General features: G+C 40.6%; 1 protein-coding gene and 1 long non-coding RNA gene across 3 annotated transcripts; one reads left to right on the plus strand and one right to left on the minus strand.

The window, feature by feature from the left end:
- Positions 1-1,602: 1,602 nt before the first annotated feature.
- On the minus strand, positions 1,603-6,272 carry LOC105499188 (ribonuclease A family member 10 (inactive)). 2 transcript variants are annotated; one of them, XM_011771680.3, is made up of 3 exons: positions 6,046-6,272; positions 5,184-5,284; positions 1,603-2,283 (listed from the first exon to the last, which is right to left on the minus strand). In XM_011771680.3, the coding sequence occupies exons 1-3, from the start codon at positions 6,270-6,272 to the stop codon at positions 1,631-1,633; spliced, it is 981 nt and encodes a 326-aa protein (XP_011769982.2). In that variant the 3' UTR covers positions 1,603-1,630. The 2 variants fall into 2 exon arrangements, with proteins under 2 accessions (XP_011769982.2, XP_070956629.1); XM_071100528.1 differs by having other exon boundaries at positions 5,192-5,284; positions 6,046-6,075.
- On the plus strand, positions 6,150-9,186 carry LOC139364356 (uncharacterized). The gene is made up of 3 exons (XR_011626040.1): positions 6,150-6,300; positions 8,524-8,670; positions 8,865-9,186. It is a non-coding gene; the product is annotated as an uncharacterized lncRNA (long non-coding RNA).
- The last annotated feature ends 6,372 nt before the right edge of the window (positions 9,187-15,558 follow it).

Below are 15,558 nucleotides of genomic sequence, written 5' to 3' on the forward strand. Positions count from 1 at the left end.
GGAGACCTTTCACATTTCATTCCTAAATCCTTGGTTCACCTACCAGACAGATCACTAACATGGCCGATTTTCTCTGACGCCTATTCTTCTTTCCCCTCTTCCCATCCCATTTCTCATTTTCTTCTCCCTTGCCTTAGATAACCTTTTGTCTCTTTCCCCAGACAGGGATTCGCCCTCAGGAATCTGCCTTGGCTGAGTCATCACCTTTCACCACTTCATCACCACCTCTAAAACATCAGGGTAGCCCACAGATGGACACATACTTCCTGTCCGCTATTATTAGAATTACTTGGGAGACAACACTGTTCCTAAGAGGTTATTGCTGGAAGTGAGTCAGGACATAATTCAAAAGATTGCTCACTCTCACTTTCTCTTTCTCTCTTTTCCTCTCTCTTTTTCTCACTCTCTTGACCCACCCTCTTCCAACTCCCTGTGCCAGACTCTGACTATAGGACTAACATCTGCTTACATGACTGACTATAGGACCAACATAGCATAAGTGATCAGTATCAGCTGACTGAATCTCTAAAAGGACCCAGATAAAGAGAAGGGAAGGCCCAAAAAGAAAAAGAAGAGGAAAGGGAGAGGCTGGGCGCAGTGGCTCACACCTGTAATCCCAGTACTTTGGGATGCCGAGGTGGGTGGATCACCTGAGGTCAGGAGTTCGAGACCAGCCTGGCCAAAATGGAGAAACCCCGTCTCTACTAAAAATACAAAATTAGCTGAGCGTGGTGGCGCATGCCTGTAATCCCGGCTACTCGAGAGGCTGAGGCAGGAGAATCGCTTGAACCCGGGAGGCTGAGGTTGTGGTGAACCGAGATCGAGCCATTGCACTCCAGCCTGGGCAACAAGAGTGAAACTTTGTCTCAAAAAAAAAAAAAAAAAAAGAAAAAAAGAAAAACAGGAAAAATAAATGAAGAAAAGAAGCAAAGGACAAAAGCAAAGGTAAGAGATAAAAACAAGAAGCAAAGCAAGGAGGCTGGTAGTAAAAGATGGGAAGAAAGAGAAAAGGGCAGTGAAGGGTCAAGAAAAAAGAGTTCTATCCTTGCTCCAGCCCATGTTCTATCTTGGTCTACAGCAGCACACCACCTCCCCAGCAGACCCCCAAACCTAGTCCCTAAATTTTTGCCAGCTCAGAAAAGGAAGCCTGATCCACATGGTCCTCCAGAAGCCGTCACGGATAGAATCACTTTAACTGCATCCACAACACAGAAGTGCAATTGTGCAAAACCCAAGAGTGTTATGTGATTGTTGTAGAGGCTCAGGGTGGGTAGCAGGGAAGAACATGGGTAAAGGATACACTAAACTCTTCCAGTCCACATCCAGAGACAAACTTAGAAAAGGAGACAAATCGATGGCCAGGACTACAGTAGGGACTACAGCAGCTCTTCACTTACTCCTTTCCAGGGTAAGGGAAAGGAGAGACGGAGAGCTGAGAGAAACGAGGCATCATCACCTTATTCCACCATCTGTAATCCTAGGAAGAAAATGCAAGTTGGGTGACCCACAAGGCAAGGAAGAATTACATCTGCATAATACCTAAGACCAGGAGAGCTACATGCGAAAGAAGAAGTAAAAAAGGAAGAGGAACAGGAGAAGGTGAAGAGTAAAAAGATGATGAGTTGCTTCATTATCCAGTGGGTAACTGGAGTTTCACGTCATTACAGGTTATAATAATGTGCTTTTTTATAACAGAAGTTAGGTAATTGCAGTTAGGAGTGACCTGGTCTGGTTTGGACAGCTCGCACAATGTCAAATCAAAAGGTCGGGAGCTTTTGTGACATTTTCCCCCCTTGAGCTCACAGGCAATGACAGGACTGTTACAGACAGCTTTGACTGTCTTTAGATCCTCGTGGATGAATGCATACTGGGCTATGCAACTCTGATTGGGCTCCTTCATCTTGTGTGCCATCATTTCATTGCATTCTCTATCTGTCTGGTCAAGCCTAAGATAGTCTTTGTTGCTCTGAAAGAGAGCTGAGGCTCTGAGCATCTTGTTTCCTCCAACCTCATCTTCATTGAGGATGGGATCTTCCGGCCAGCCAGGTTGCACCACTTCTTTGTTGCCAAGTACCAGCGTTTCTGTGGTTTGGGTGCCCTCTCCCTCCTCAGTGGCCTCAGTTTCGTCCTGTGAGTCACTGGACCAAAATTCATTGAGCGGTTGATCACTCTCCTCCAAGACTGCTGCAGCCATTTGAAGCCCCAGCCCCAGGCCCATCCCCAGGCCCAGCATCAGCATCAGCAACATGAAAAAGATCTGCACCAGATTCAGCTTCATTTTGCCTAGAGAGGAAGCGGGAAATGGAAGAACGTGACTTTGAGATCAAAATTGGCTCCAGTAGAGACTGTAGTCTCCCTAAGCCCTACAGCATTGTATTTGGGGTCTCCTCTCCCTTCTCCACATTACCCTCTTCAAGGCAGTGATTTCTCTTTCCTTTCCCATTTCTCTTGTTCCTCCCCACCACATTCCCTGTTGCTGTGTAATAAAATGTGGAAGTTTCCTCATGTTCCTTCTCTTGAAGACTAGGAAGATGACCAGGGGAAGCAGTTCTGGCGTAATTTACATATGGTAAATCAGTGAGGAAAGTTGACATCAACCAATTCTTTTTTTTTTTTTCCCCTTTTTTAGACAGAGTCTTGCTCTGTCACCCAGACTGGAGTACAGTGGCACCATCATAGCTCACTGAAGCCTCAATCTCCCAGGGTCAAGTGATCCTCCTGCTTCAGCCTCCCAAGTAGCTGGGATCACAGGCACACACTACCATGCCCAGCTCTTTTTTTTTTTTTTTTTTTTGAAACGAGTCTTGCTATGTTGCCCAGGTTGGTCTTGAACTCCTGGGGTCAATTAATCATCCCACTTTGGCCAAAGTGCTGGGATTAGAAGTGTGAGCCACCATGCTCCTGACATCAATTGATTCTTAAACAGAAATTCGTTCCAAATAACCAGAGAATGATTGAGAAGACAAGTATGTACAGTGTCACACTCTCCTTTAGGGAAATTCTTGTAGAAAGCCTTGTTCTCAACCTAGGACTAGATTTACCACAGAATACCAGCTCTTTATTTTTATCCCAAATTTACTTTTGCTCATTCAAGTATCTATTACTCTTCTTGCTACCCACCTTCCCCACAAAAGATAAAAAGGAATAGAAAAAGTACCACAGACCATTCTTACTCCTAAGCTGAGGCTGGAGGGAAGATGTGCAATTTTACATCTCAGGCCCCTGCTGAAGCTGTATCTTGTCAAGACAGATTCCTTCTACTACTAAAGATCTCTTAACACCTGGGTAGTCTTGCTGATTAACTTTGTACTCTCAGGGAAGAAATGGAATAAGAATGAAACCAAAGAAAATCAAACAATTGACCTGCTGTGGGTTCCCTTACTCATAAAGATCCTAAGGAGGCCAGGCTTGGTGGCTCATACCTGTAATCCCAGCACTTTGGGAGGCCGAGGCAGGTGGATCACCTGAGGTTAGGAGTTCAAGACCAGCCTGGCCGACATGGTGAAACCCCATCTCTACTAAAAATACAAAAATTAGCCGGCATGGTGCCACACACCTGTAGTCCCAGCCACTGGGGAGGCTGAGGCACGAGAATTGCTTGAACCCAGTAGAAGGCCAAGATGGTGCCACTGCACTACAGCCTGTGTGACAGAATGAGATTCTGTCTCAAAAAAAAAAAAAAAAAAAAAATCCTAAGGAGAGCTAGGCCAGTCTCATCCCCTTAACAAAGAGAGACATTCCCTGCCAGAAAAAAAAAAAAAAAAATTGCTATGAAGAACATTATTGAGGCAATTGATAAAATTATAATCTCTGTAGTAGATAAGAGTATTATGGCAGTCCCCCTCATCCACAGGGAATATGTTCCATGACCCCAGTGAATGTCTAAAGCCCTATATGCCCTGTTTTCTTCCTATACATAGATATCTACATAAGTTTAATTTATAAATTAGACAATGTGTATTAACAACAACTAATAAAATAGAACAATTATAACAATGTACTGTTCAAATTTTGCAGATAAAAATTCTTTCTTACTGCAGATTTTACCAATTGCAGCATATGCTTCCCCCCCTTTCCTTATTAAGTTGAGAAACTTTCACCTTTTCACTTAAAGGGAGCAGTTTACGGGTTCTTTTTGAATATCTGAATTGCCAGCATCATCATTCTTGCACTTTGGGGCTATTATTAGGTAAGATAAGGGTTATGTGAACACAAGCACTGAGATACCTTGGTGGTGCATCTGATAACGGATACTAAGTCGCTAATGGGTGGGTGGTGTCTACAACATGGATACACTGGACAAAGGGATGATTCACATCCCAGGTAGGATGCAGTGAGACAGTGAGAGATTTCATCACATTACTCAGAACAGCATGCAACTTTAAATTATGAATTGTTTATTTCTAGAATTTGCCATTTAATATTTTCAGACCATAGTTGACCATGGGTAACTGAAGCTGGGTAGGGAGAACCACTGTATATATGTGTTTGATATACTGAATGTAAAACTGTACCTTGATTATTTAAGAAAAGATCCTTCTTCTTAGCAGATGCACACTGAAATATTAAGGAGGAAAAGAGCACAACGTATGCAATATACTCTCAAATGCTTCAGAATATAGATATATGGATGTGTATACATGTGTGTGTTTACAGAGAGAGAAAGAAAATGATAAAAAATAAATAGGGGAGCCTGGGCACAGTGGCTCACGCCTGCAATTCCAGTACTTTGGGAGACTGAGGCAGGCAGATCACTGGAGTCCTGGAGTTTGAGACCAGCCTGGGCAACATGGTGAAACCCTGTCTCTACAAAAAATACAAAAAAATTAGCCTGGCATGGTGGTGTGTGTCTGTCGTCTCAGGTACCCGGCAGGCTGAGGTGGGAGGATGGTTTGAGTCCAGGAAGTTGAGGCTGCAGTGAGCCACGATCCAACTGCTACACCCCAGCCTGGGCAACTGGAGTGAGAATCTATCTATAAATAAATAAATAAATAAATAAATAAATAAATAAATAAGGGAAGTTTAAAAAAATAATGTATCTGGATAAAGAATATTCATGAGTTCCCTGAATTATTATTGCAATTTTTCTGTAAAGTTGAAAATATTTTTTAAAAAGTATTTATTTTTAAAAAGAGAGCAGCTCCATGTTGTTTCTTGAGGCACCCAACACCTCTGTGACTTACCTACATACCTAAGAAGCTGCAGAGATTCTTGTGTCCTCTCGTTCCCCAAGTTCTTCCCTCCCAGGGTTTCCTTCTTGGTGAGCAGTGCCCTGGCTGCTAGTCTGAAGAAAAGTAGTTATCTTCTGGTGGTCCATGTGCTCTTAAACACATACTTACTTCCTAAACCCACCCCCTCTTTCACTTCCTCCACCTAGCACTGAGCAAACACACTCAGCCAATTGTTTCTGTTCCCATAAACACTTTGAAGTGAGGCTATCTGGGCACTGAGACAGATCCAGACATCCAAGACAGGAAATGTCTCCAGCCTGGGAAATTGCAGACAGTTTTGTTTCATGGATCAATTGTTCTGCTCCTGAGTTACACCCACTATCCTGTGGTTTATGCAGCCTGACCTTGTGCATGAATTTCAAGTTTAGTCTTTTCTTGTATTTGCTACATGTACACATGTACTTCCTTTAATTCTCTCCTATAATTTCTGCAGTGTCAAGATCTTTGGCCTTTATTTGGTCATCTCTCCAACATAATTATTTTGCTTTTCACACTTTACAAGTGTATTATGACAAGATTTAGAGTATTTGAGTCAATCATGAGTTTTCACATATCTTTACCTATACCTTTATTCCAGTTGTTCACTCTCTACTCCCTCTTTCCATTCCCCCAGCCAATAATCACATTCCCATAAAAATAACCAGATTTTGCAAATCTGATCATTTAGCCCTAGATAGGAGACTATCCAAAGCAGCACTATCCTTATCAATCCCTATAGTCTGGGTGAATAAAACCAGGAGGGTTACAATGTTGATCCTCAAGGTTCACTTCTTTAGCAAAAATTGACATTATGAGATAATATTTTTAAAATCACCCTGGAGACACTTTCCTCTTCTCCCCGACCGGAGGAGCCGCTCTTTCCGCGCAGTGCATTCTGGGGACCGAGGTCGAGCCCGCCGCTGCCGCCGTTGCCTGAGGGAAGCCAGAAGAGGCCGCGACCGGGGAGAAAACGCGGAGTCGCCGCTGGAGAGAAGTGGACTCCCTAGCAGCAGCCGCCGCCAGAGAGGCCCGCCCACCCGTTCGTCCGTCTCCCTGCCCCATTCACAGTGCAGCCTGCTTCTGCAAAGTGGTACGATCGAAGGGACTATGTCTTCATTGAATTTTGTGTTGAAGACAGTAAGGATGTTAATGTAAATTTTGAAAAATCCAAACTTACATTCAGGTGTCTCGGAGGAAGTGATAATTTTAAGCATTTAAATGGAATTGATCTTTTTCACTGTATTGATCCAAATGATTCCAAGCATGAAAGAACGGACAGATCAATTTTATGTTGTTTACAAAAAGGAGAATCTGGCCAGTCATGGCCAAGGTTAACAAAATAAAGGGCAAAGCTTAATTGGCTTAGTGTCGACTTCAATAATTGGGAAGACTGGGAAGATGATTCAGATGAAGACATGTCTAATTTTGATCGTTTCTCTGAAATGATGAACAACATGGGTGGTGAAGAGGATGTAGATTTACCAGAAGTAGATGGAGCAGATGATGATTCACAAGACAGTGATGATGAAAAAATGCCAGATCTGGAGTAAGGAATATTGTCATCACTTGGATTTTGAGAAAGAAAATAACTTCTTTGCAAGATTTCATAATTGAGAGAATTCCTGAGTTGATAGCTCTAAAGGCAGATGTTGTATTTGCCTACTTTAACCCATTTTTCAACCTGTTTGTTTTTTAAAAGGCTTCACTAAGGGTTGATATGTACCATTGTATGGGGCAATTTTAAGTCAGCTAAGGCAATAACCTTATGCATGAACATTTCCCAGACTTTCATGAAGCTGTTGAGGTCCTAGGCAATTGATGCAGCTGTTGTGATAAATACATACATCTCACCTAAGTCTCCTTTTCTTCATAACATAGATACTGACATGATAGGAAGCTCTCAGCTTAGGGAAAGAGAACTAAATTTTAGATTATAGAACATGGATTCAAAAGTGGCTGGAACAAATTGGCTGACACCTTACTGGTAACCTGCTATTCCTCTGGTGTTACCCTTCAGGATTGTTCCACTAAAATTTATTTTTCAAAAAATTTACTTCACATCATTCTATGTAAGTGTGTATCTTAGCTAAAACTAGAGAATGCCCTAACTTAGATGGTTTTTGAAGCCTATACATTTGGTATTGTTTGACCCTTAAGCTTTTACATCTTTTAGCGTGGAGGATGAAGAAAGCTGTACATTGTTGCTTAAGAGTCTGTACATTTAGACCAGATTTGTATTTGCACTGTCAAGTATGGCAAATGAGTGAAAAATGTTTAATACACTATTGGATTTTTTATTTATTTTTTTGATTCAGCTTATACCAGGGCTGAAAACCTCAGTTTATGTTCATGACAGTGGGGATTTTTTTAAATGTCTACATTCTGTCTAATAAACTGTTGGAAGACTTACTGGCTGTCCTTTTAAAAAAACAACAAATAAATAAAAATAAAATAAAATCACCCTGGAGACTGTTAAAGCACTATTAAAAAACCTCTGTAGACATAAACACGATCTTTTAAGATGTTTTCCTAAACTGTGGTATACAAAAATAAAAAATAAAAATAAAAGAAGATGTTTTCCTTAGTCCTTCAGGCAGAAGTTTTCAAATGGTGGTCTAGGAGCCACCTCTGTGAGTTACAAAGTCTCCTGGGCTGACTTTTTGCAGTGCTGGTGTTTATAATTCACAATAAGAACACTAACACCAACTACCAGTATTGAGCACTTCCTTTCTCAAGGCACTTACTGCATTTCACCCTCACATTTGCTTGTGCTATCCCTCTTTGGTGTCTATTTTGCCCATTTATTCTGGTGAGGTCTATTTGCAATGTGAAAAGAAAATTAAGAATTCTTCACTGAGCCCAGTAGCAGTTTAAGGTCAGCAGGGGTAATGTATTCAGCAACCACGCATCACCTGCTTCTTTATAACTAAAGTGTTTTGTTACTGCTAGAGATCATTTGAAATTAACCTTTAATTAAATATAAAGAAAGAATCTAAGTCTGTATAAGTATAACCTTTAGACCGGACAGGTTTTTATTTTCTTTTTTTTTTTCTTTTTCTAGGCTACAGTTTTCTCATCTTCTAAATTTGAATCGTTCTTGGACATAAAATGGTTTATAATACTAAAAACAGTTTAAATAAAAAATGAACAAATTTGGATAATAGTAGCACTTACTTCAGAGGGCTGTTGTAAATATTATATAAGACACTGCATGTAAAAGGCTAAATGTAGTAGTTGTTGTTGTTATTGCTCTTACATAGTGATTACCAACACATGCTCATTACCCACCCAATCAATATCATTTTCTGTTTAGAAATAGCACATGCTAAGCACCGTGGCTACCAACACTGCTCACTGGATCTTCTAGAAGAGTCAACCAGTATCCTGGAATCTTATAGAAGGAATTATGAGAAGGCTGATATAGGATGACCCTCATTTCACAAATAAAGAAGTGGCTCAAGTAAGTTAATATCCCAAATGCTACAGATAACTAATAGGAGTTCTGATACTAAAACCCCTGACTTGTAGTTAAGAAAAATTTATGACAGATAAATAAGTAGATGGTGGATAAATGATAGGTAGACAGATAGATAGGTGTAAAGAGATAGCAGTAGAAAAGATTGATGTTAAAACTGAACCCTACAATTCTCCCAGTTTATTTCCTAGAAAGAGTTTTCAGGCTGTGGCACAGACAGGGAGACCCAGGCAGAGTCCGCCAGTCTTCCTGAGCTGAGGAGATAAAATTGAGGGACCAAAGAAGCCAAGGCAACTGGAGTTCACAGAGCACAGTACCAGAGAGGACAGAATTGCAGAGAGAACTTCAGAGATCTGGAGTGACAAGATACCACTGCGTATCTATCAGAATGGCTGAAAGAATAAACAGCGAAAATACCAATTGCTGGCAAGGATGCAGAGAAACTGGATACATGCATACATTAACAGTGAAAATATAAAGTGTTATGGCCACTCTGTAAAATAGTTTGTCAGATTCCTTTTTTTGTTGATACATAATAGTTGTACATATTTGTGGGGTTTTGATACATTCATACAATGTTCAATGATTAAATCAGAGTAATTGGGATATCCATTACCTCAAGCATTTATCATGTCTTTATGTTGAGAACATTCCAAATCTTCTAACCATTTTGAAATATACAATAAATTTTTGATAACTATGGTTATCCTGCTGTGCTAGTGAACACTGTAACTTACTCCTTCTAACCGTATGTGCTTACCATACAACCCAGCAATTGCACTCCTTGGCATTTAACCCAGAGAAATGAAAACATATTTTCACATAAAAACCTGTACAGAAATAAAATAGCAGTTTTATTCATAATATTCAAAACCTGAAAACCGGCCGGGCGCGGTGGCTCAAGCCTGTAATCCCAGCACTTTGGGAGGCCGAGGCGGGTGGATCACGAGGTCAGGAGATCGAGACTATCCTGGCTAACATGGTGAAACCCCGTCTCTACTAAAAATACAAAAAAAACTAGCTGGGCGTGGTGGCGGGCGCCTGTAGTCTCAGCTACTTGGGAGGCTGAGGCGGGAGAATGGCGTGAACCTGGGAGGCGGAGCTTGCAGTGAGCCGAGATCACGCCACTGCACTCCAGCCTGGGAGACACAGCGAGACTCCGTCTCAAAAAAAAAAACAAAAAAAAACAAAAAAACAAAACAAAACCTGAAAACCATCCAAATGTTCTTCAGTGGGTGACATGTTAAGCAAACCATGGTACATGTACCATGGAGTACGACTCAGCAGTTAAAAGGAATGAACTATTGATACACACAATAAATTAGATGCATCTCAAGGGCATTATACTAAGTGAAAAAAATGTATCATCAAGTAGCCATGTACTGTATGATTCCATTTACATAACATGGAGAACAGATTCATAGTTTCCTGGGGCAGGGATCATTGGGATAGGGATATATGTGTGACTACAAAGAGGTATCACCAGGGAGATCTTTGTGGTGATGGAATAGTTCTGTATCTTGATTGCAGTGGTGGTTACAGGAATAAACAGATAATAAAATGACTTGTAACTACACACACACACACACAGACACACACACGTCACACTGATGTTTATTTCCTGGTTTTGATATTGTACTCTTTAAGTGAGATAAAACCACTGGGGAAAACTGATGATGGGTACATGGGAACTCTCTATACTATCTTTGCAACTTTCTGTGAATCTATAATTATTTCAAAATAAAGTTTTTCAAAGTGTTAATGCTCATTATAGAAGTTTTACATAATAGTATATAGAAACACACAAATACACACACAAGACCCTCATCCTACTGTTATTTACATTTTGATGTGTATCTTTGCAATCTTCCTCCACCCAACTCAACCCCATGTTGATGTTAAGTTCAACATGTCTATTGAAACTACAAGTTGGCCGGGCACGGTGGCTCAGGCTTATAATCCCAACACTTTGGGAGGCCGAGGCAGGCAGATCACCTGAGGTCAGGAGTTCAAGAACAGCCTGGCCAACATGGTGAAACCCCATCTCTATTAAAAATACAAAAATTAGCCAGGCTTGGTGGAGGGCACCTGTAATCCCAGCTACTTGGAGACTTAGACAGGAGAATCACTTGAACCTGGGAGATGGAGGTTGCAGTGAGTCGAGACTGCACCATTGCACTCCATCCTGGGCAAGAAAAACAAAACTCCATTCCATCTCCAAAAAAAAAAAAAAAAAAAAAAAACCAGGAAAAAAAACAAGAAAGAAAAAAGAAAACTGCAAGTTGAGATGTCAAGTGGTAGTTGGACATAGTAGATATAGCAATCCGGAGTTCAGAAGAGTCTAGTCTGGAAATATAAATTTGAGACATATCAGCATATGGTTATGTATCTGAAGTCATGAGACTGGATGACAGTGTCAAGAGAAGATTTTTTTTTTTTAACTTTGTTTTGTTTGTTTTTAAGATGGGGGAAATAATAGCTTGTTTGTTGATAGTAAAGACACAGTAGAGAGTAAAAACATAATGCAGGAGTGAAAGAAGATATTTGTTAGAGCAATAGTTTGAGTGCTCAGACAGAATAGATTGCCTGGGTTTATGTGTGTAAATGTGTTATGTTATCTATGAATTACACTTCAGGACAGTATAAGGGAAACAACATGTTTGCTATGAAAGGTTGGATCTGGTGACGTGGTTGAGAACCAGTGGTTTGGAAGAATCAGTAATGGTTAGGGTCTTGCTACACTGTGTACGCATGAGTTTTTCCTTAATTCTTCAATTGCTGCTGCTCCAGTTGACTGGATGTAAGAATCCAGCTCAGCTGTGGGATGGAGGCTTTGCAGGTATGAGGTCTCTCTTGGGATGTGAGACATGGGAACAGCAGAAGGGAAAGAATACTGAGCAATGCTTTTCTAATAAGGAATTAGTCTCTGTTGTGGGTCCCAAAGAAGCCATTATCTTTTTTCCTACAGATTTTTCTCATTCACATGCCCACCAGATAAACAAAGTCTGTGGTGGGGGAGGGCCACTTTTTCAGAAACCGCCATGTTATTTGAGATGACCCAGTATCTAAACACGGTCTTCCATCAGGATCCCAGAGTGCTCGATTGTGTGCAGATCACAGCGTCAGTCTACCCACCAAACACAAAGGGACCTAGCCTATTTAACATCTTCCTAGTACAGGCTTTCTTATGATATTATGTAGTATAATTCTTCTTACAGAAACGTTTCTGAAGATTATACTTTGCTTAAGGGTAGCCAGCAAAGGGGGTAAACAAATGAAAACCTAACCTATACTCTATAAACAGACCATACAAACTAGCACTGAGTTGACTTCACCAGGAGGAAGAGCCTTTCTTCTCATTCATACAAAAATGCTGTTTGGGCTTTCTGGGGACCTAAACAGACGGCTCTACATTTTAGTTCATTTTCACATAAGTAACCTCGTGTGATCCTCACAACTTCCCCACCAAGTAAGACAGTCTCAAATTACTTCTTTAGTTTTACAATAAAACTGTTAAGTGACTCGCCTGAGGCCACATAGGTAGCGGGTGGCAGAACAGGAATGAGGCCCTGATCTGCTGACTTCCACCCATAGTTTTTTCTTTTTCAGCATCTACCTAGACTCTGATAATGTGTTCCAGTTGAAATCATTTCCATGGACCTAGAGAACAATTGGTTACCAGTGATTCCAAAAACAATCTTGAATATATAAGATAGGTATTTTTAGTTATTATTAAGAATCACAATTCACATTTGTAAAATGAACTACACAGACCTGCTCACAATCTGTAGAACCCAACCCTTCTTAACTCTGCCTGCTACTTTATTCTTATGATCCTTGTTCCCTCTCTCTAATCATTGTAGTTCCTCTGATCTAGCTTTCTACCTGTTCAGGCCCTGCATAGCCACGCGTTCCGTCCATGGATTACCCTCTGGGGGCGTTACCACATTATGTCTTGTTCTTTCTAACTGAGTGATTTGGGTAGCTTCTGCAATCTTGGAAGAATTTTGCTAATAACATATGAACTGTTAGACCACAACCACTCTGGTGCAACAGAAACTTCCAGAACCAACACTCTACAAAAGGAGCTTCCCAAAATCACATCTAACCTATGAATCACTCCTGCCAAGAAGTTCTTTGTTTTTTTACAGCCTATACCTCTGCTAGAAAAGATGCCAGCTCTCAGATATTCTGGGTGGCATCCTCGATAAAAATCATGCTCAGGCCGGGCGCAGTGGCTCACGCCTGTAATCCCAGCACTTTGGGAGGCTGAGGCAGGTGCATCACTTGAGCACAGGAGTTTGAGACCAGCCCAGGCAACATGGAAAGGCCCTGTTTCTACTAAAAATACAAAAACTAGCGGGGTGCGGTGGTGCGTGCCTGTAGTCCCAGCTACTTTGGAGGCTGAGGTGGGAAGATCACCTGAGCCCAGCGTGTTGAGGCTGCGGTGAACTGATACCATGCTGCTGCACTCTGGCCCGGGCAACAGAATGTCTCAAAAAAAAAGAGAAATGTTCAAACATTTTTATCAGTGTAAGTAATATTCACTGCCTTCTTTGAAATAGGCTTAATCATTATCTTTAGAGATATTTCATCTAAAAATTATTGGAAATGACTTTATTATCTGGTTGCATATGTTGAAGAAATAACCAAATTTCTTTGTAAGTTGCATTATTCTTATTTTGAGCCTGCATAACCTTTCACATTTGAAAATTATTGGTAATAAACTAACCACAGTCATTTTAATGCTCTGTCACCTACAGATAGTTTTTACTTTACTCTAATTTTGCCTAAAGGCTCTGCTATAAATTACAGGCCAGAATTTGTGTCTTCAATAAAGAAGGACAGTCTCAAAGCCTCATGAAAAACAATTGTACCAGTTATTTCAAACTACTGATACTTTAAAGCATACACTTGGACATAGGCTTTTGAGGTAACATCACTTAGACAATGTTTAGATCAGGCTGGGTGCAGTGACTCATGCCTACTGTAATCCCAACACTCTGGGAGGGAGAGGCGGGTGGTTCACCCGAGATCAGGAGTTTGAGACCAGTCTGGCCAACATGGCAAAACCCCGTCTATACTAAAAATACAAAAAAATTAGCTGGGCGTGGTGGCAGGGGGCCTGTAATCCCAGCTACCTGGGAGGCTGAGGCAGGAGAATCACTTGAACTGGGAAGGTGGAGGTTGCAGAGAATAGAGATCGCACCACTGCACTCGAGCCTAGGTGACAAAGCTAGTCTCCATCTCAAAAAAAAAAATTTTTTTTAGATCAAACCTGTGGACTGACTCCAGATTTCCAAAACTCATTTTAGTTAAAAAAAACAAAAAACAAAAAACAAAAACTGCCTAATGACAGCTAACTCAAGTTTCAACAGAATAAGAATTAATTACATAAAACTGAATGAACTGATAAAGAGACGTTGTAGTTATTTGTTTGGAACATTGTTTTAAAGTTCTGCCTTCATGTTGATGTTGTTTTAATGTTCTATTCAGAATATATAAAGAAGGTTTTTTTTCTTCTTAAAAATCTCTCTAATTCATACATTAGCAGCTTTTGTAAATTAAAATATTTATCAAATATAAATATTTTTAAATGATATCTGATTCTTACTGAACTTACTCCAAATAAGAATTCAGAAACTCTTACCACCCTTCTTACTTTTTATAACAGTATAGTTATCTGAATAGGTTCAGCAAGAATCTTTTCTTTTTTATCAGGATATAACAGAAAACCAGTTACACAACCAGGGTGTGGGTCAGAATGTCATTTTTGAGAATGGGTGCTCATTTAATCAGCTTTGATGAGCCAATGCCTACAAAATCCTCTCAGGAAAACCCACCTGGGATCTGGTTACAGAGTCCCAGCCTTGCAGAAGGTCAGGAAGTTCAATTCCTAGTTCTTGGTTCCTTACCTTCTTGGCAGGTAAGAAACTTTCAGAAAATGTGAGAACCTTGAGAAGAAAGAAATTCATCCAAATGTATCAGTACTGTGGGTAAAATCTAGTGGAAAGAGATTCTTGAGCTTGGTTTTTCTAAACTCACAATAGCAAATAATAGAGGCTTTTAAAAGTCAGTCTGAGATTTCTTAAGAAAACTTCTAGAAAGAAGTTCATTCTGTGGCCTTGTGAATAGTATATGGCTCTAGATTTACAAAGCAAACTTAAGAAGGCCTATATGGTAAATAAAACTCTTCCACCTGTAGAAATAATCAGGCCAAACTATCAGGATTGCCCTTTTACTTACCTTCTGTCACACTGAGCTGGGAGCTTTCTATGCCATCTCTCTTCTTGTCCTCAGTGACAAGCAAAGTGTCTGGAACAATGAAGGTAGTCAACAACATTTATGAGAAGAATAAATATCAGGTTGTGGAATAGCTTTTGCACCTGATTCCAACCATGAGGCAGCAATGGAAAGCCAGGGAGGCAGGGGGAGGTGCTGGACTCATCAAGCTCGGTTTCCTCTGCCCAGCCTCAAGTTGTACCATGGGGAGACAGAGACTCCATTAAAAATAAACTGCTAATTAACTTTAAAATACTCCAGCAATAAATAAATACATAAAAATAACAAAATAAGGAGAAGAGATGAAACAAGATGGGCAAAATGTTGATTACTGTTGAAGTTGCATGTAATGGGTACTTGGGGATTAATCATACTCTTCTCTCTGCTTAAGTGCATGTTTAAAAATTTCAGTAATGGAAAGGAAGAGAAAGGAAAGGAAAAGGAAGGGAAAAGATAAAGGAAGGGAAGGGAAGGGAGGGGAGAGCAGGGGAGAGGAAGGAAGAGGAGGGGAGGAAAGGGAAAGGGAGGGTAAAGGAGGTAAAGGGGAGAAGTGGGGAGGGGGAGGGGAGGGGAAGGGAGGGGAGAGGAAGG

The sequence above is a fragment of the Macaca nemestrina genome, chromosome 7, assembly GCF_043159975.1.
Source record: "Macaca nemestrina isolate mMacNem1 chromosome 7, mMacNem.hap1, whole genome shotgun sequence".
In the NCBI taxonomy this organism is placed as follows: domain Eukaryota; kingdom Metazoa; phylum Chordata; class Mammalia; order Primates; family Cercopithecidae; genus Macaca; species Macaca nemestrina.